Consider the following 20,790-nt stretch of genomic DNA (forward strand, 5'->3'; position numbering starts at 1 on the left):
CCCCCGCCCTGCCTGAGCCCCACCACCCCCCACCACTCACCTCAGGGTTTTTTTTAAATAATTTGTCAATTGTTTTTAATTGTTGAGGCAGTAATACTTGGTTCATGAAACTGCAATATACAGAGAGGTGAAATAAATAGCTTATATATATAATATATATATAATATAGCTGGTTTTAAAATATTCCCTTATCATTGGTGTACTAGGTCACGTGAGTCACGGAAGGTCGATAGCAGCATCCTCCAGAACTGCGAGCAAGGCAGGGTCACTTGATTGGACGAGGCCGTCTGTCGTCGGAAGTCGAGGCGCCGAGAATTCCGAGGGGCACGCCTTCCCTGCGCGGTGTCTTGGGACAGCTTGCAGCGGACAATAAATAAATGACTGCAAACCAGAGAGCGATTTTTGTTGGAGTCTGGGGCAGGGATAGGGGTTGGGAAAGACCAGGAGTCTGGGGATAGGTACTACTTTCTCTTTGTTTTTCTTTTCTTTTTTTTTTTCTCTTTTTTTATTTTTTTTTTTTTTCTTTTTTGCTTTGCCTTTTTTTTTTTTTTTTTTTTTTGCTTTCAGAACCTTTGGGAAAAAGGACTTTGGTTTCTCAGAGTGTCGTTTTCCTCATTCAAATCCTCCTCTGGGGACAAGATTAGAGTTGTCTGTTCCTAGAGAGAGACAAGCACCTGTCCGTTGACAGCAGTCCCTTTTCGTGAGTCTTTTGTCATAGACAGGGGGTTTCAAGTCAACAATAAAATCCTTATTGCTCCCCCCTCCCCAAGAGTTTTGGTTCAGTTTTTGTCTTCTTTTAAACACAATGTACAAAAATAGAGCTTCTTCCTAATTTTTCATGTAAAAATATTCCTCTGATGCAGTTCTCTGTGAGTGTGAGTGTGGGCCAGGGGGCAGCCTGGGGGACTGCGGTGGGGCCAGCCTAGCCAGGGTGCGTGGGGCGGATCCGCCGGGACCTCTTGGTCACCGTGGTGTACTTGAAGGGCTTCTGGAGCTCTGCCTGCCCCTTGGGATAGCGTTTCATGAAGTGCACGTCCTGCTGGTTCTCCCGAGTCTTGGGACCCTTCCGTGGCCGCCCCTTCTTGGTGAAGCCCACGTACCAGCCAGAGTACTTGGCAGACATCAGGGCTGTGTAGTTGTTCTCCAGGACCTTCTCAATGAATACACACTCCTTGCTGGTGCCATCGGGCTGTAGGAGGCAAGAAAAGGAAGAGGTGAGAGGGGAAGGGTGGGTATGAGGGGCAAGCTATACGGACAGGGTGTGGGTAGGTGGCAGAGGCTTGGGGCAGTAAAGTCGAGAGGGCCTAACCCAAGTTTTATCTGCAGTACTTTCACTTCCTAGATCTGCCAGGTGGACTTGTCATATCGGCCCCTGCCTCCTTCCTCACCGGCCAATTAGGTAATAGACTCCCCACAGAGAATAGAGACCCAGACCTGGCCAATAAAACATTATTTCCCATGACCGGTGCAGAGCTGGGCATGTGGCCTGACTCATCCAATCAGAGTGCTCCTCAAGACCCTTGTTTAATCCCCCCGAACATAGGCTGATTTAAACAAGAGGAACACCTAAGGCTGAAGCAAAAGCAGCCATTTTACCACTATGAGGAAAAACGCTGTCTGACAACAAGGCCAACACAGAGGAAGTCATGCCAAGAGGAAGGGAATGACAGAAACCAAGTTCTCGTCACATCCTTTGGGCTCTGGACCAAGCAGTATCTAAGTTCGTTACCTCACTGTGATGTGGGCCAATAATATCTCATTTCCTTTAAAGTCGTAGAGATTAGTGCACAAAACCTGATACAGAGTCCGCTACACCGTGGCCACTCCACTCCACTGCAATATAGTTAAATTCAAATAACATTTAATGTGGGATATGGTGCATTTTAAATGTTTGGTGTGAAGAGGGGAACTCCAAGAATAAGAGTTTTTGCATGGCCAGACTCCAGAGCCTATGCCTTTGGTTCTGAGATTTCAGGCTCCCCAGCAGATGTGCGAACTCCCTAGGAGACAAGGGATGCCGGGCAAGGAATACTAGATTTTGAGTCAGGAGCTGAATCAACTCTAACACTTCCTTATGTGACCTCAGGCTAGTTAATTCCACACGCTAGACGTCGCGTTCCTCGTCTGACCAAACCAGGACAGTGGTCCCGTGTCACATAAATGTGAGGAATGATACTTATACTTGAGCCTCATACACGGTAGGAACTTGCTGAATTATTTCAGAATTGCAGGTGGTTCAGATGGGTGCTGGCCTCCCTCCCTGGATCGGATCTAGACAAAGGACGGTGGGAGGCAGGGCTCTGACCCTCCTTCCTGAGACAGTTGAATCGCTCCATGTAGCAGAGTGGGAAGCACACAAAGCTGGAAGGCCTGAATTAGCAGCACTCGAGTTTCCAACTAACATCTCCAAATTTAGGCCGGGCCCACTCCTCGTTCCGGACGGATGCCCAGCCAAGTTGGAAGCCCAGCGGTCTGGCTGTGCGTGGTGACTGAGGTGCGAGTTCCAACCTTTTGTTTGAAGTGGAAAACAGGCTGGAGCTTCCAGGAACGTTCACCTTTGAGTGGAGGGCAAGCCTGGGCCCTGCAGACAAAGTGCTGAACTTTGCAGAAAGGGACAGGCAGGGTAAGAAAACATTCTCCGGAGGCTGAGATCTTTCGAGGAGGCTGCAGAGCAGGCAGGGGGTGGGACTGGGAGACATGTGGGACCCAGAGGACAGTATCTGTCAGGGGGTGAAGAGTGAGGGAAGTGGGGCATTTGTACACGGCAAGTAGAAGGTAGAAGGGAGCGGTCTCTGGCCAGCCCCCTCCCCCACCATGGATAATTCTGTAAGCTGCCTATCCAGCCTGAGTCCAGGTCCCTCGGTCACTCTCAATGGAACAGTCACAGCAAACTGAACAAAGCCTACACCATGCTGTTCCCTGCCACAGAATACCTGCCACTACCTGGAAAACTGCTTTCATCCTTCAGGGTCAACCTCCTCCAGGAAGCTTTCCTTGACTGCCATCTATCTCCCTCGGCATGTCCTCTTCTTAAGACTCCATTCAAGCATCAGGTTTTATTGGACTCACATATTCCAGCCTCTCCCCTTGGCACCCATTCCTCCTCCCACCCCACCACCCCCAACAGAGCAATCCCATATCTGCCTGCCTCCTCATTAGCCCAAGAGCTTCAGGAGGTCAGGACAACCTGTCAGTTTCCCTCATGGCTCAGCATAGGTCTCCAGCCCCCAGAGCATTTGTGGTTGAATAAAGAAGAGTTCTGGGATAGTACTGGTGGTAGAGAACCCCTCAAAAGGCTTTCTTCTAAAAGAAAGGAGATGCTGCCACCTGGAACCCTCACTGATGTCCCAGAGACCATCATGAGTTAGGGGAGGCCCTCCTGGAGGCGTGCTGAAAAAGGGACAGAGCAGGCAGAGGACCAGGGTGCCCGGCCTGGCCCACTTGGTCTCCCTACCCCTTCATTCATTCACTCATTCAGCATTTACTGCTTGTTAATTATAAGCCAGACATCTCCATGTGCATTATTTCATTTAATCCTCTGAACTTGCTCAGATAAACTCTCCCTGCTAGAAGAAAACAGAGTTCAAAGAGGGCAAAATGTCTTGCCCAAGGTCATGGGGCTTCTAAGAGACAGAGCCACTGTTGCTCATTCCTGCTCTGTCCAGTTTCAGAGAGGTCCAGGAGAAGAAAGAGTGTGGAAGAGAGGGCAGAGCACTGCCTGTCAAAAACACCTCCCCTCCGCAGGCCCACATGGCCACCATCAGCATGATGCAAGGTCTTGGACATGCGAGGTGCGGGCACAGTGCCTGGCAATGTGTTTGTATGTATCCAGGTATACTTATGAAGGCTGAAACTCTGAGCCCCTTGGAGAGCTCAGAAGCCCCTTGGGAGGAGCCACGGGACCCATGATGGTTACAAGTCCCCACTCCCCCCACCACCCCCCATGCCCCACCCACCCCTGGGAGCTCAGACTCAGCAGATTCAAAGCTAATGGCAGGCTGCACCTGGGCTTGACCCTCACCTCTACTCCTGACTACCTCTCTGACCCTGCTTATTGCCTGCAAAGATTTTTTTTAAATCACCTATACTTGAACCTCACCCCCACAAAATGCTGACACAATAGGTTCGGGCAAGGCAGACCATCAGTATTTACAGAGTGAGTGAATATCCCATCACAGAACTTTGGTGATTAAGTAGAATTTGAGCATCTCTCCCCCCTCCATCGCCTCCAACCTCTTCCTTTCCAAACTGGAGTCCTGTTCCTTCTATTTGATCTGAAGACTGAATCCTGATGACATCATTTGGCCCCTAGGTCCCGTCTTACTTGAAACTAGAACTACCCCCTGGACATTTGTAGTTATGTGAGCCAAAAAATTTCTTTTTTGCTCAAGGCATTTTGAGTTGGGCTTCGGTCCTTCACAACCAAAGCAGTCTTCACAAAGATATGGTGGTGGGCGGGGGGAGGGGGGATGCCAAGCACACAGTGCTCTATACTCAACAGCTATTTGTGGAGTGAAAGGATGTACACCCTCCTGGGCGAGATGGACGTAGGGTCCCGAAAGCTGGCGCAGGGAAGGGGGCTCCCTGAGCATGCAGGGGCTCGGGGCAGAGCTCTGGTATGTGATTGTTACAGTGCAGCAGAGGAGTGAGGAGCTAGAGCTGGGGCCCAGAACATCTGAAAAGGTTCTGCTGGGGGCTCGTTGCATGTGCCCTGCTGGGGCCAAAGAGGTGCAAGGCTGGCACCCAGGGTCTAGACCACCCAAGAAAACTCCAAAGGAGTCAGAGCCTAAGCTAAGGCTAAGGGTTCCCACAGCTGATGGAGTAACTTTGGGGCCTGGCTTCAAAGGGGAAATGAATGACTATTTGTCAATTGCCCACCAGATACCAGCATCATCGCTGCCATGGTACAGATGAGGACACTGAGGCTCAGGAGTGAGGGGACCTGACGCCCCAGCCTGATGTGAGTAATTTTGGCTGTGGAAATTCAGAAAGCAAGAAGCATTTTTCTACTTCTTTGGTGCTCCTGCGGCTCTTTGGTCCCAGTACCCAGAACATGGGTGGATGGATCCGGAATCAGCCCTCAGTGAGCTCTCTGTCTAGCTGCAAGATGTAGGCACAGGAACGAACAGTGAAAACTCGGGTTAGCGGCAGGCAACAGAGGACTGTGTGTGGGATTATGAGCTCCAGGGCAGGTGTGCTGAAGCTGCTGAAGGCTGAGCAGGACTTAGAGCAGATGGACAGAGGGAAGGGCAATCATCGTGTACAAAGCCCGAGTGCCCCATCCAGAGAGTGGTAGTTGGCAGGGCCATGGGTCTGGCTTAAGGAACCTGAGGATGGGTGGCAGGGCTGTGAGGCCAGGGAGGATCCCCAGGCCCTCTGTGTCTCCCCAGGGAGTGTGGCCTTTCTCTAGTAGACGGTAGACGGTGCGGACCCAGGCATAGGTTTTGAGATGGGTTGGCAGTGGGCAAAGGCAAATAGCCTGGGCTTGGGAGTCCTGAAGCAGCCAGGACAACAGTTCCTGGGAAAGGATGAGGCCACAACAGAGGCGGTGTCATCAATGAAGAACAACACGGGGGCAACCTCAGGACCTTGGGACCTGACTGCCTGGGAGGCTGTGATGAAACAGCACCCCATGAGCCTGTGACTTCTATCTATAGGGGCCAGAGACAGTGAGGGGAGCTGGGCTAGGCAGAGGGCAACAGGAGTTCTGCCCAGGGCCATCCTGGGGCAGGTGGATTTGGGGCCCGTCCTTGGAGCCCCCCTCCCCCCCGGGGCCAGCCCAGAAGACAGGCGCGTCCTTACCGGGATGGGGGAGCTGCCTCGAGGGGAGCGGGAAGGAGGGGGCCCTCTCCGGGCTGCGCCGAGCCTGGCGGAGCCCGCGCCAGCTGAACCGTCCCCAATATTAATGACGGGAGAGAGGGCGAGGGGGCAGGAAATCGGATCCGGCTCCTGTGGAAGCGGTGACTCAGCGGCCAGCCGGCGGGCGGGCGGGCAGGCGGGCGGGCGGTGGGCGGCCGGCGACGGGGAGCGGGGCTGCTCTTTTGACCCCAGCGCGGCTCTCCTGGGGTCAAGCTGCCGGGAAGCGCGCAGCGCAGAGGGAGGGGCGCGCGGGCACCGGGCACGGCGGGCTGCCGCGCGCCCCCCCTGGAAGCCGCGGGAAAAGGAAGCCGAGCGTCCAGCCGCAGGCAGGTTGGGCCTGGGAGGCGGCCCGGGCGGGCAGCAGAACAAAGCGCCTGACGCGGGGCCGGGCCGCGCCGCCACAGGAAACGCACGGCCAGGCCAGGGGACCCGGCGCCCGGCCCGCCCGCCGCCCCTGCCCCGATCCCCTCGCCGGTCGGCCGGCCGCCCCGGGACGCGGAAAGTGAATCACTAATTAAAACCACTCCTCGGCGTCCCGGAGCTGCGCTCTGCGGATTACTATTACTGCGCTCTCTGAGAAGCTTCGGCTGGCGTGGGCAGTGCGGCGGAAACCTCTCTGCCTTCCAGACCCGGCTTGGAATCCGCGCGGCTCTAGTGTGGGACCCGGGACAAGTGCCCGGCGACGGGGCCGAGCCTCAGCTTTCTCATCTGCGAAATGGGGATGGTAGTGGTAGCGACCTCATGGGATTATTTGGGAGTATTTTTGCACAGTGCCTGGCAGAAAGTAGATGCTCAATTAGCCGAAGCTACTGGTAGTGTTATCATTAACAAATAAGAAGCAACGGTAGGTACTCGGGGCTCAAGTCCCTGGCCTGTTGTACTCTCCGCAGCCACCAGGGTGTGGAGGAGGGGAAGGCAGCGAAGAGTTGGGGGCTTCCAGAAAACAAAACCATGACTTAAACAGGAATTGGGGCTTGGGGCTGTGCTTCCTCCTCCCAACACGGTGTAATAAATGCAAATCGCCAGGCCGGGCCTTGCCGCCAAACAGGAAGAGCCGTCCTTCTTAGAATCAGGATCTACCCTGCACCCCTGACTCCACCTGCCCAACGGAATCATTTTGCAAGTTAGATATGGGGCGGGGGCGGGGGGTGGGTGTCAGTAGGGGTCCGGCAAAGAGAAGGGAACACAGAGCGTGTGCACCATGGAGCGACTATCCCTAACACCATCCACCGGAGCCCCCAAAGGAAGCAAGTGTATGAACTTCACAAATAGGCACACCCAAGAAAAAAGGGGGACACCCAGCAGCACCCGCAGAAACTATGAGCCCCATGTGGGTCCACTCCCCCATACCCACACCCCACCCTAATTTGTTACATGCAGCTCTGTGGCCTCTGCCCAAGTAGTAAAATCTTCCCGAAATGCTAGAACCATAAGGCCCAGCACTGAGACAGCCGTGCGGTCCAGGAGATGCTGTATTTCTCTACAAACCCCTGGCGATTATTCAATCAATGCTGTGGCCCCAGCCCTTGGCCAGCCATTTCCCTGTTCTCGGAAAGCAGACACACACAGGCAGGGAGCCCTGAGCCCCTCCGGGTCCACAACCAGCAGGAGAGAGCAGGACCCTGCCTCCTCCCCAAAGTCATGGCCTTGGATACCTCAGCCTGGCAGGCTGGGATGTGGGTAGAGAAGGGCCTAAAGGAAGAGATTACACTCAGAATCACACACACACACACTCACCTGGCTTGTTTTCCATGTGGGGCTGACAAGGCCCTGAGCACCCTGTTCCAGCTGCGCAGAGTTTCCAGGGGGAACCCTCCCAAATACCCTGGGAATTCCAGACCATCACTCACCTTCCCCACGAGCTTGCCTTTCCGGTTCATACACAGGTAGAATTCCGTCTCCTTGCCCTTGATCCGGACTTGACTACCGAAGGTGTCTGTCTCCACTAGGAGCTGGGCTTCGAAAGGCAGAAGGAGAATAAGATACATTTTTTTTTTTTTTTTTTTACCAGGGACAATGGTTTGGCGGAAATGCTCAGCAACTAACCCCGTCCCTGGACCCCCTCACTGTTCCAACATCAGGCATGGGGGAGGTTTTAAACAGGTCTCATTGGAGCACTCCGCCCCTTAGGCAGCCAGAGAAAGCTTCCCCACCCCCAGCCTCTCTTGACTCCACTTGGGTCCTAGATGGCTCCAGCTAGAGGGTTGTTCTGCCCCTCCTTGCTAACTGTACCTCATCATCCACTCTATCAGCACCTCACCTCTGTTCCCCAGAATAGGACACACAGCCACCAATAATCCCAGAGAAGTAGCAGTCTCTGGAGTTAGGGCACAGAAAAATGCATGCAAGTTTGCATGGGCACGCACACACCTTGCCTTGGGGGACATCAAGCTACTTTCTTCAAAATTTGGGCCAAAGGCCTCTCGCTCCAGGGCGAACATCTAGAACCCCTGCTATGTCCCCTCCCCTGCCATACCTTTGCCACTCAAAGTGGGGAAGGCCCAGCGAAAGGAGGTTTAAGGCCCCCGGGAATGGAGACTATCTTCAGAATATTCTACTTTCTCAATCAAGGCCACAGAGGCTAAAATGTAGCTAACTACCAGGAACCCAGACATCTCAGTCGGGACACAATATTCCCTGGTTTGAAGTAGGAGACCCCAACTAAATGACCCATTCTCCATAGAGCTGTCCAGAGCTGATCCCCCAAAGCCCTGATTGTGAAAGGGCATCAAGTGGTCAAAGGGTGACTGTTCCTTGATGTGCCATGTCCAGATCCCTCCCTGTCCATCTGCCAATCCACTTTTTCTTCCTAGTAAGGTGCTGTGTGACTTCAGTAGGCCACCCATCCTCTCTGAGCTCTTTCTCCTATCTGGCCTTGAATTCTATGCCTGAATCCCTCTGCAACACCTTCTCCCCACTGCTGCCTTCTTTGCCTATGACCTCCTCATTCTCACCCTCCCATCTCTGACCCTTTGCTTCCCAGCACCTGCCCCTCCCTCACCCACAAACTTTTTAATTTTAGTGACAAGGGACTTGCTTCTCCATAACAAAAATCATAGCCCTAAATACAGCATCCTTGGAGCCACAAAGAGTGTACCTCAGTGCCCCTAAAATACACTAGGTATGATTTTAATAAAAAAATTTAAAAATATATACCCTGGTGCCCTGCTGTGAAAATTAAAACCATCTGGAACTCAGGATTTCCAATAATTAATCTAGCCCTCCTTTGACACCACTACTAATTAAAATATGATACCCCACCTTTCCAAGGAAAATAAGAAGAATTTACATAAAATTTAAAGATCTAACAAGAATTTAGTAATTCTAGTAACAGGGAGGGAGGGGGAGGCACATTCTTCTCTCCACCTTCCCCCATCCCTAGTAAACACAGTCAAGAATATTAAGCAGCACTGAGATAGGGGGTTACAAGACCCTCATCCTCCCTGCTCCCCTTCAATTCAAACTCCCTGAAGCTCTCCCTGGGAACCCAGGCCAAACATCAGAGCAATCTGGGGCTTGCTTTCTGCATCTCCTCCAAAACTCTGGCCCCACACAGAATGGAGGTTGTGGGGTTCAGGAGTGTCTCCCATCCTAGGGCGGTGAAGAAGACAGCACATGTAAGGGAAAGGCAAGAGCTTTGGAATGCACAGATTTGGGTGTGAATCCCTGGCCCCGCTTGCCAACCAGGTGTCCCTGGGCCTCAGTTTCCTGACCCGTAAAATGGTTGTAATCATCCTTAATCTTCAAAAGGTATTGTGAGGATCCCACAGAAGGAAGGCAAAAAGGGCCTAGCACCTGTTATCAGAGGCCAGGTGAGGGAAGTGTAAGTTTCATAATATTGTGTAAGTTTCATGGTAATGGCAAAACAAAACTTTTTTCCCCTAAACACACACAAACACACAGCATAGTCTGTTGGGAAAAAATCAGATGTGTGTAAAAGGGCAGAAGTGGAGCCAAACTTGCCTCCCCAGACATGCCCTCTAACCTGAACTTCTTCGGCATCCTCCAGGGTTATGGGCATCCCACACGGTAAGTGCATCAGAACATGCCTTGGACTGGGGCTTATGGGGTCTGATTCCATTTCTGGCATCGCCACGCTAGACTGTATCACCTTGAGCCAGGCACGGCCCCCTTCTGAGTCTCAGTCTCCTGCTCTTTGCAAGGGGGAGGGGGAGGCTCACCCCTATTCTGATTCTCTCTGGGACTGGGGCAGAGCCTAGGAGAAGGTTAGGGATGGGATACTGTAGAAAAGGGGTCAGGCCCCAGAACTACGGCCCAAGAGACCCCAATTGAGTCTGAGAGGAATTCTGCCCCTCTCCCAGCATGTGCCTGGACCTCCGTCCTCAGAACAGTTCCTACCATTCTGGCTCCTATGTGAGCCCACTGAAATTTATACATCCCCTTGAGCTTGGGTGGCTTTGTCCCCATTTTATAGTTTAGGAAACTGGCTTTCAGAGAAGCAACCCAGCAGGAGGGTCTGCCTGACTTTCCACTGGGGCCTGGGCACCAGGGGAGGGCCCCCAATTCTGGAGAGGTGTAGTTCCCTGCCCCCGCAACCCCTAATTCTCATCAGGTGCGGCCCACCACAGCAAGCCCTGGCCTTTGCCTGAGCTGTCCAAAGGCCTAGGCTGGGGCTGGGCTGCACCCCCACCCCCACAAGCCTAGCTGCCCTCACCCCAGCATGGGGAAGGTCTGCTCCGGATACCATGCCGGGGAGCCAGAAATCTGTTCTTCCCGACCACAGCAGGCCTTGCCGTGACCTAGACTCCACTCGGGCGCATGACATAATGAGGAGGGAGCCGGGCCAGAATTATGTAAAGTCTGCAGGGACTAATAGCAGCAGCAGTTCTCAGAAAGAGAGAGAAAGAGAAAGAGAGAGCGAGCAAGATGGAGAGAGAGAGAGACCCCACCCACCCAGGCCAGGTTTGCTCACAGCCTACCTCACCCATAGCATCACATTCCCCCTTCTCATGACCCAAGCCCCCAACACGCAACTCTCAGGAGCTTAGAAACCTTATCTGGGCTCAGTTGCATTCTCAAGGCCTGTACCAGACCAGGCAGGAGGAGTCTGGGATGTGATCTGGCTCCCCTCATCATCAGAACCCCTCTCCAGGCATCCCCCCCACCCAGACTGCACAACTCAGCAGCCTCCACCCTCTGCCAGAAAAAGCCTTTAAAAATAAAAAAATTAATTTTATCTCTTTCCTGCTAAAAGCCTCCTAGGGATCTTCAACTCACTTAAAATCTAGCCTCTTCATGGAGACCCATTGGGGGCACGCGTTCTGGTCCCTACTGGTCATTCCTTTGTCCTACCCTCACTCACAGCCTGCCAGCCAACAAGCCTCTTTGCTGTTCCTCTCTGACACACCAGGCACACTCCCACCTCAGGGCCTTTGCACTTGCTATTCCCTCTACCCGGAGGCTGCCTTGCCTAGAGCTTCCCATTGAGGCTTCTCTTCTCTTAGGTTGCTACTCAAATATCCCTTCCTCAGAGAGGCCTTTCCTACACCTCCCCAGTCCAGCGCTACCCATCCGCTGCTCTATTTTCCTTAGAGCTCTTCTCCACATGGTCTTAGTTGCTATATTCCTTTTTTCTACCATCTGTCTCTCCACTGGAAGGTAAGCTCCACGACAGCAGGGCCTTATCTGTCTTATACACCACTGTGATTTCCAGTACCTAGCCCATACCTGGCTCATAGGAAATGACCAACAAGTAAGTTTTAGTAAACGCATAAACGGCTTTGTGAAGTAGATATGAGTAACACTATCTAAGGTAAGAGTTAAAGAAAACAAGACTCAGGGAGGTGAAGGGGCTTGCCCAAGGGCACACAGCTGATCAAAGCAGGGCAGGTGTTGGGACCCAGTCTAAGTCCAGAGTCAAGTCCCTTAGCCACTCTGCCCCCACTGGTGTTCTCCTGGTGCTACTCCTCCAACTCACTCAAACTCTGAGCTCCCACCCACCTGTGCCTAGCCTCAGGATTACTACCACGTCTTTCAGTTTGCTGTGTGACAGAGGTGAAAACCCTGTTCCTCTCTGGGCCAGGCCTAGGCGACTTCCAAGGCCTCTTTCAGTACTGCCCCTCTAGAAATATTATCAGTAACGTACATTTACTTAGAGCTTATGAGGTAGTGGACTCTATATGCATTCTGTCACCCGCAATAGCCTCATAATAATCCCATGAGGTGAGAACTTATTATCATCCCCATGGTACAGGTGAGAAAACTGAGTCCCAAGGTTACCCAGTGATGGAGTTAAACCCCAGGCAGGCTAGCCCAGAAGTCTAGGTCTTACCTCATCCACTGCTTCTCTTCCCTCTACATCAGTCCCTTTCCTGGGGGAGTAAGTGAGTCAACACCAAAGGTAGGGAAGGTCTTTGCTCTGACCTCATTCTCTTGACACAGAAGGACTATCGGTAAGGATGCCTACAAAGCCCTTTCTATAAAAAACTCATGCTGCCTTTTTTTCTTCCTTAAGTGCTTGAAGTCACAAGGATAATTGAAAAGTCCTATCCGTCAGGCACGGTGGTTAGAGTGAACGTGCAATGCCTTGCGATCCTCTGAGGTAAGAACTATGACACCCTTTTGATGGGTGAAGAGACTGAGGCACAGAGCAGACAAGTTATGCGCCCAGAGCCGCCCGGTAGGGCCAGGATCTGAACATCGGCAGAGTAACCCCAGAGCTCGTCTGAGCCAGACAGAGGTTCTGAGGTAGGGCAGCAGCAGGAGACAGACATCCTGCAGGCCGGTCATGGCAGGGAAAAAGGAGGTGACACCGACTGACTGACTGACTGATTCCAGTGTGATTCCCTAGCTGGGCCTCCCAGTGTGTGACCCAGGGCCTCACTTTGACGGCCTTTGGTTTGAAGCGTAGGAAACAGCAGGGAAAGACACAGAGAGGCGGCCAAAAAACCAGACAGAGACCCAGTGCAATGAGAGACACAGGAGACAGGAACCGAAGGAGGAAGCCCAAGAGAACAAAGCTGGAGAAGGGGGGTTTCGTTCCCCGCCTCAAGCTTCAGCCTCAACACCCCCACCCCGAGACCTGCAGGAGCAGTGTGGGAGCCAAAACCCCCCCAGGCCCTGGGTGAGATGACCAGCAGCTGTCGGGCCTCTATGGCTCCAGGGCTGACTGCGCCCCTGGCCACTCTCCAGGTGTCCTCCAGCGAGGAAATGTCCTTGCCACCAAAGGCACCAGAAGGTCAATGCAAATCAGTCCTCCCTTCCTCCCTCTGAAGGTGGACCAGGTGGGGAGGAGGGGGTGGGGAGAAGGAACACTTTCTGGAGATGTTTCCTCATCACTCTACACACACAAACACACACACACACACACACACACACACACACACACACACACACACAGGCTTTCTCCCAAAGTCCCCTTCTCCTAATGTCCCCGAAGGAGGTTTTTTGCAGGCCACGTGGGCTTGCTGGAAAGGAAGAGGGAAAAAAATCAATGGGATTGATCAGGAGCTATATTTAATCCTAGCCATAGCTCTAGTGTTGCCATTTTAGCTGCAGAGTCAGCGAGGTGTGGGTGACCACTCCTCACTGGGGACAGAAGTTATGGGACATGAGCTCAAAGGGCAGGGGTTTTAATGCCTCTCCCCAGCTGCAAGAGCCCTGGGGGAAGCCAGGTCTGCTGCTCTCTGTATCCCACATTGCATGATGCAGAGCTGGCAGGTTGGAAGGATGGAAGGGGAGGGCAAGAGAGGAGAGAGAGGAGACAGGGAGCACTGATCTGCCAAGCATCTACTGTGTGCCCGAGCTCCGTGCAGCACCTGCCCCAGGGGGAGCACTCCCAGACACACACAGGGCTCATCCACACAGCCACTGGCTCAAGCACACATTGAGCCCCTGCTGGTAGCCAGCTCTGTGCCTGGAGATACAGCAGTGAACAAAACAGACAGAAGCCCTCTACCCTCAAAAAGTTTGAACTGTAACAGGGGAGACAGGGAGCAAAAGGCTAACTACATGATGGTAAATGCTAGGAAGAACAAACTGCCCACGAGGAGACAGAGACGGGAAGCCTCTGACAAGGAGACCATTGAACAGAAGAAGCCTGAGCAAAGTGAGGGAGCCAGCCAGGAGGCTGTCTGGGAGAACGGCATCCTAGGGTTGAGGGAACAGCAAACACGAAGGTCCTTGGCCAGGGGCACGCCTGGCCTGTTGGCTGGTGGGTGGGACTGTGGAGCCGAGTGGACAAGGAAGGGGCAGCGAGGCGAAGCTGGAGTGGTCATCAAGAACCAGGCCATTCCGGACTGGTCCAAGGACTGAGATTTAACCCTAAGAGAGACAAGCCCCTTAGAGAGTGGAGTGACACCATCTCACATTTTGGACTGCTATACGGACTCCGGGCATCCGACTCGGAGAGTAGGGGGTCCCTGTGGCGTCAGCCACACCAGCCCTTGCTCCTTGTAGAAACACGGCCCTCCAGCAGGCCCTCCATTCTGGCCCTCCAGAATGAGGAAAATGGGACCAGAGGACTCCCCCAACTCTTGTCATCTGCTCAGCCAAAGCCCTGGACACCCCCCACACCGCCCTGCGTAAGCCACACAGGGCAGTCCCCGATGATGCTGGGAGCTGCCCCATAGTTATTTTATGCCTTCCCCCAGCATAAGTGTGGACCTGCTTTCTGCCAAGGCTTGTATGGGACATAGCGACATGCAGAAGGGTCACTGCTTGCAAGGAGCTCATGTTCTCAGTGCAGGAAGGTACAGGCCCATGCTGGGATGGGCTGACCACTCCTAACCCCACACAGCTGTATCACAGCTGGACTCACAGACGAATCCACGCCTAAGCTCTCAAGGAAGCCAAGGAGTGCTAACTCCACACCCCGCCCCCAGCCCCCATGAATGGGGAGAAAGCCCAGGCTCAGGGACGGAGTGAGGAAGGCCCCAAGGTCACGACTGGAAGTTGGAGAACTAGACTCTTCCTACTCAGAGTCAGCCCCCTGAGATGGAGCAGGGTCTCTGGCCCCGGAGCAGCCTGGGGGCTGGAACCAGGTGTGTCTCATACCATAGTCCCAGGACTCAATAATTCTATGCCAAGTGAGTGAGGGACTCCAGCTCAAACTGAGAAATCATCAGACCACCCCCAGCAAGAAGGTTCAAAGACCCTGCCTCCTCGAGCCCGACAGCAGCTAAGGCAAGCAGACCTGCTGCTTGGAATCACACCGAAGATGCCTCTTGGGCCTGCAACTGACATGCCAGGGCCCCATGATATGAGAGAGACCTGGCCCCTTCTGGAAGCCCCAGGAACCAGCTCCTGAGAGGGGAACCTCTACCAGAGCCCATGAACACCCATACAACACCCATACAACAGTAAGGAGTTCAAGTAGTTACTCTTCATCTTTTTTTGCTTTAATAATCACACATAATCTTTGAGTGTAAGAGATGCTCTCATTTCTATTACCCCATTTCAAAGAAGAGCAAAGAGAATCAGAAAGGCTAACTCAGATCCCAGATCTCCAGCCCACAAGTGGTGGAGCTGGGTTCAAAACTTGTTCTACTCCGGAGTCTACAGTCTCATCCCCTCAAAGATCAACTTCCTGGCTGACACAGCCCCTCCAGTGGCTGTTCTGGGCACAGTCAGTCCTGGGAGCCTGGCCCTACTACAAAACATTGGATTTGGGGAGTTTTTGTGTCTTTTTTTTTTTTTTGTAAAGTAGAAAATCCTTTTTTCTTTCAAATGACAACAGGAAAGAATATCTAATCATACTGCTTATAAAAGCAGAACTGCCCCCACACCACCATTCCTACTGCCAGGGTCCCTCCCCACTCCTCTGAGCACTGACTCAGTGCCCCCACCAACCACTTCCCCCCCCCACCCCCTGTCCTCCTCCTCTGAAACTCCACCTGTGTCACTGGCAGCCCAGCCTCCCGCAGCCAGAAGGAACTGGTGCCGCCACACCCCCGGCTCAGGTGTGTCAGTCTCAGAGGCAGGTAGAGCAGGCCTTTCTCATTCCCACGTGGCAGAGGAAGAAACTAAGCCCAGAGCCAGACACCCTTGCCCCAAGCTCCATGGGCTGCTTAGTAGCAGAGCGGCAGCCAAAAGGCAGGTGTCCTGCCTCTTGGGGCTGTTTCTGCAACAGGGCCACTACCTACACGACAGAGGTGGCCAGGGCCAAGGGCAGGAAGGGGAGGGCCTGATGTAACCATGCTGGCGGGGCAGGGGGGCCCTACCTGGAGCCACGGCCCGCCAGCAGTCCCCGTTCCTAAACCTTCAGCTTTCTGAGCTAGCACACTTGTCCCTCCAGTGCCCCGCCCACCCTTAGCATCCTAGGGCGCTCTGGGAAAGCTTTCAGGAGCCCTGGGGAGATCCTCAGGCTGTGGGAGCCCGGCTGACATCTCTGCAGATCTCACTGAAGACCGCTCACAGATGTAAAGCTGTAAAGCAGGCCAAGAGCTCCTGGGCCAGGCCCCAGACTAAAGTGGGCCTGAGCCTGTGCCTGTCCAGAGTCCAACACCTTAGGATGTCACTGAATCTGAGATTCCAGGTGTCTGTCAGGATTCCAGATTCCAGGTGTTCCTGGGGCCCCTGTTTATACTTGGTGTTTGCTGCCGTTCCCAGACTACATTACAAATGCCTATGACTGCGAGCCTCAGACCGCACCATTCTTTCAGTCCCACAGAGTCCTGAGAAGGAGAGACTGTCCTGGGATGGGGGTGGGGGGGTGGGGTGTTCCTGGCCTGACGGGAGACTACTGGCTGCCCATCCCCCACAGGCAGGGCGGGCCCCTACCACAGCCCCATCCTCCAGGCTGGCCTGGCCACATAAATCACCCTCCCAATAATATTTGTATTGATTATCTAGATTGGAAGCCTCAATTGGCTCCATTGTCTCACTTCCTCTCCCAGGGCTCACAGATGGGGTCCCTTTGCCTCATCTGCGTTTCTAATGGGACACTTAAATGAAGCAGCCTCAGCAAAGCCCCACGCTGCCCGGGCTCTGGCGGGGAGAAGAGGGGGTGGGTTGGAGGAGTGATAAACATATTCCTTGAGAGAGAATGATTCAATCTGGGGCTTGTGGGGCTGGAGAAGCCAAAATGGGCTAGTTCCCGGATGTGCCCAGTATGGCCCGTCAGCACTGTCTGGGCATGGGTGAGAAGTGCAGAGCTCAGGTCCCACCCCAGACACACCAAATGAACATCAGCACCTAACCAGATAGATCCCTTGGTGACTCCCAGGCATGTTAATGTTCAGGAAGCACTGCGGTCGTCCAAGCCTAGTATGGTACAGAAGGGAAACTGAGGCCCAGAGGAGGCAAAGGTCCTGCCTGATGTCACACAGCATGCGAGATCCCCTGAGTCTCTGTCTGGCTCAGGCAGAGGAAATGAGACGCAAGTAACTTCTGGAGTGAGGGGTGGCCATTTCTGGGCTCCTCTCCCTCCCGAACTCCTACCTCCTGTCTCAGGACATGGACAGATGGTTCAGACCAGCATCTGACCCCCCTGTACTCTCCCAGCCTGGAGGGGCCGGTGAGAGCTCCAGGGACTCCCCAGGAGGGCACCTCCCTCCCGCCCCGGCTAGCCAGCTGCCCCTTCCCTGGCAGCAACTGGACAGCAGATCCCAGGGAAAAGCACCACCTGGGTCTGCCCAGCACAGCGGGGAGCACGGAGAGACGGAGGCCCCAGAGAGGCGGCCAGCAGAGGACCTGGGAGAGGTGGGGAGGAGGGACCGGAAAGCTGTGATCCGAGGGAGGGAGGCAGGGAGGACAGAGATTGTGGGGAGGGGGAGACAGAGAGGTGGACAGACACAAAGAGGGGAAGGGATGAGCGCCAGGGAGGAGGGGAGAAGGACTGAGAGAGAGCGGTCAGGAGAAATGCAGCGGCAGCAAGATGGAGAAAGGAAGAAGGGGAAAGAGGGAGGGAGGGGACGGAGGCAGTAAAGAGTGATGGCACAGGGAGAAGGGAGGCAGCTGGCCCGGAGACGGGGAGCCCAGGCTGGCCCAGCCCTGCCCGGCCTGGCCTGCCCCAGCCCCCAGTGACGGTGCAGCTGCCACACTTGGGCCCTACCATGAGGTCAGTCCTGCCCTGGGGCAGAGGGAAAATAAATGGTGTCCAAGATAAAAGGTCCAAGAAATTATTTGTCTTGTTGTCATGTCTTGACTGCAACGAGCAGGGGCCGGCGGGCAAGTGGGGCATCAACCCCGAACAGGCTAGGCTGGCAGGACCACAACGCACACCCGGGACCCGAGCCCCAGCCCCACACTTCGGGCCTTCTGCAGCCCCAGCTCCCCCGCCCAAGGCCGGGGGAGGGGCGGTTTGGCTGGGACACCTCTCAGAACCTGGCCTCAGGAGGCAAGAACCCATGGGACAGAGTTCCCCGAATCCTCTCGAGGTTCTGGGAAGGTGCAGTCCTATGTGTTTCTCTCACTGTTAAGGGTTTTATGAGCTGGGCGCGTCGGGTGGCAAGGGATTCAGGGTGTCTCATTCTTCCTAGCCCCCTTGCAGAGGCAGCATGAGGTGAGGAATGGTTCCCAAAATCCCAGAGGAGGGCTGGGCAGTTTCAGGGTCAAGGGCAGGTCAAAGGGACCACAGCCCAAGGTGCTAGGAGCACCATTCCTCACAGGTGTACAAGCTCAAGCTTGCAGAGCATATACCCGTGCTCCCACCCACGTGCACCCAGCACCGCCAGCAGCATCCAGAAAGCACTGCGCAGAGGCTCCTCCCTCTCTAAGCACCTGAACCCAGGGCTGGTGAAGCAAGGCCATGGGGAGCTGCTACCGGCTTTGGGCCATGCCAGGGAAGCTGCCGATACCCATGACCACTGGCCTTCCCCAGCAAAGCAGTGAGTGCTCCCTCCAAGGCTCTCTGGGAGACACACCACACCTGCAGTTTGCAGACAAGGAAGCCGAGGGCCAGAAAGGCTGTGCCAGGTGCCAAGTTACACAGCCAGGACAGGGCAGACCTGGGATTTGAACCTGCGGGCTGGGTGAGGGAAGAGGGGGCTGGTACCTACCATACTTGTCCCCGTCCTCGCCGCGGGCACTGATCCTGCGGCCCAGGACCTGGATGTGCTTCCCACTGGTCCGGCTGTACAGCTGGTACAGCCGCAGCTGCTTTCGGCTCACATCGTCCCGGGCCCGCGTCTGGTTCTCCACGTGGATGCGGAAGTCCACGTTCTCCTCGGCCGCCAGCACCTGGCCAGGGAGAGCGGCATCAGTGGTCTACCGGGGAAGGACCAGGGGCCCTGCATGCAGCAGCCGCGTTCACACAAGATGGCCAAGGCCCGCTCCTTGCTGGCCCTGGGTCCAGCATAGATCCACACCTGCTCTATGACCATCCCATTGCACAGATGAGGCAACAAGGCTCAGGGAGGGGAAACATGTCGCGTGAGGTGGCCTAGCCAAGAAGTGGCAAAGCTAAGAAGCAGGGCTCGGTCTACTGACAGCAAAGCTTGCTACCTTTCCACCAGAGCCCCGAATTAAAGCAAGAAGTCCGGAGCCGAGTTTTCTCCTGTGACCCTGAGCACACAGACACCTTCTCAGTGAAAGAGCAGGGCAGAGTCCCTGCCCTGATTACAGACCAGGGTGGTCATGAGGATCAAGTGAGCAGGTGGGGAGTACAGGATCAAAATCAGTCTGAAGATGGGAGAAGGATGGGGGGGCATAGAGCTGCTGTTTGGGTGCACAATAGGGAAGGACAGAGGCCTGGCTAGTCACCCTGGGAAGGAGTGGGCCAGAATCCACTGTCACTCGTCCCTAGGAGTAGATGTTGGGGGGCCTCCTCTGCATGACCAGGGAATCCTCATGCTCACCCACCCTCAGCTGGCATTTGCCCACATTCCTGGCCTCTCTTGGGTGGGGGAGGGACTTCACTTTGCATCTCCCACCAAAACTCCCCTATCCTCAGAGGTTTAGTTTGTGTCTGACCACATCCTCCAGGAAGCTGCCCCTGGCTATGTCAACATGTATCTCTCAGTCTCCCATCCTGAACATGACCTCTCACCTGGACAACTTGCAGCCACCTCCTCACCAGCCTTCTGTTCCCACTCGTCTGGCTTCCACCGAACCCAGTCACCTTGAGTAATGCTCCCTCTCCCTCCACACTCTCTGGGGCTTCCCATCACATTTAGACAAACGTCCCCACCCCCGCCTCAAGGTCTTCAGGATGAGCCCCCTCTTCAGCCTTTACAACTCTTCACCCCTGCTTATACTGGCTGCCTTTCTATGCCACTGAGTATTCCAAACACAAAACACACACCCGCCTCAGGGCCTTTGCACTTGTTCTTCCCTTGGCTTCAGTGGTCTTACCCAGATTTCTACATTCTGGCTCCTTTACTTCATTAGGATCTCTGCTCAATGTCACATCCTTGAGACTGGCCTTCTTCGGCTGTTTTTCTGAAGCAGCTCTACTTCTGCCCTTCTCCATCTCTCTGTCATGCTGTTTTTTTCCTTCTAACACTGACCAACCTGACATAACATTTACTTATCTGGCTTTTGTCTGTCTCCCCCCAACATTATATTGGCAGTACCATGAAAGCTGGGGCTGTCTCCTTGTTTGCTGCTATCACCCCAGCATGTAGCATAGAAGAAACGCAAACATTTCTTGAATGCATGAATGAATGAACAAATGAACATTGGAAAGATGTAGAGTCCTGTCATTCCATTTACTATTAAATTAGGTTTTCCTAGGCCCTACTAAATGTATGCCTTTTCCATCCCATCTTCACCATAAAGCTGAACAATTCTCGAAGCCCAGACAGTGTTCTTGGTTTGTTCTGTGTGCCCACGAGGTCCAACATGATGCTGGGCAGGAAGGACCCCACCGACTCAGACTGTCACAGAGCTCTTGGGACCAGGGCTGCCCAAGCATCCGTCTCACCTATCAGTCGTGAGCTCCCGAGGGCAGGGACCGTGTTCTCCTCATTGCCACATCCCATGCCCAGTGCAGGGTCTCTGTCCTCAAACTGACATGCACGTGTCCCCTGT

At 54.3% G+C, this 20,790-nt stretch overlaps 1 protein-coding gene across 1 annotated transcript in view; it reads right to left on the minus strand.

The window, feature by feature from the left end:
* Nucleotides 1–537: 537 nt before the first annotated feature.
* The window catches only part of FGF18 (fibroblast growth factor 18), a 33,242-nt gene continuing 12,989 nt past the window's right edge, over nt 538–20,790 (minus strand). Inside the window, exons 3-5 of the mRNA XM_032337021.1 lie at nt 18,819–18,999; nt 7,710–7,816; nt 538–1,189 (exon numbers count right to left, since the gene is read on the minus strand). Of these exons, the coding sequence (XP_032192912.1) occupies nt 923–1,189; nt 7,710–7,816; nt 18,819–18,999 (555 nt within the window). The 3' untranslated portion in view covers nt 538–922. The remainder of the gene's footprint in view (nt 1,190–7,709; nt 7,817–18,818; nt 19,000–20,790) is intronic.

This window comes from Mustela erminea, chromosome 3 (assembly GCF_009829155.1).
Source record: "Mustela erminea isolate mMusErm1 chromosome 3, mMusErm1.Pri, whole genome shotgun sequence".
NCBI lineage: Eukaryota > Metazoa > Chordata > Mammalia > Carnivora > Mustelidae > Mustela > Mustela erminea.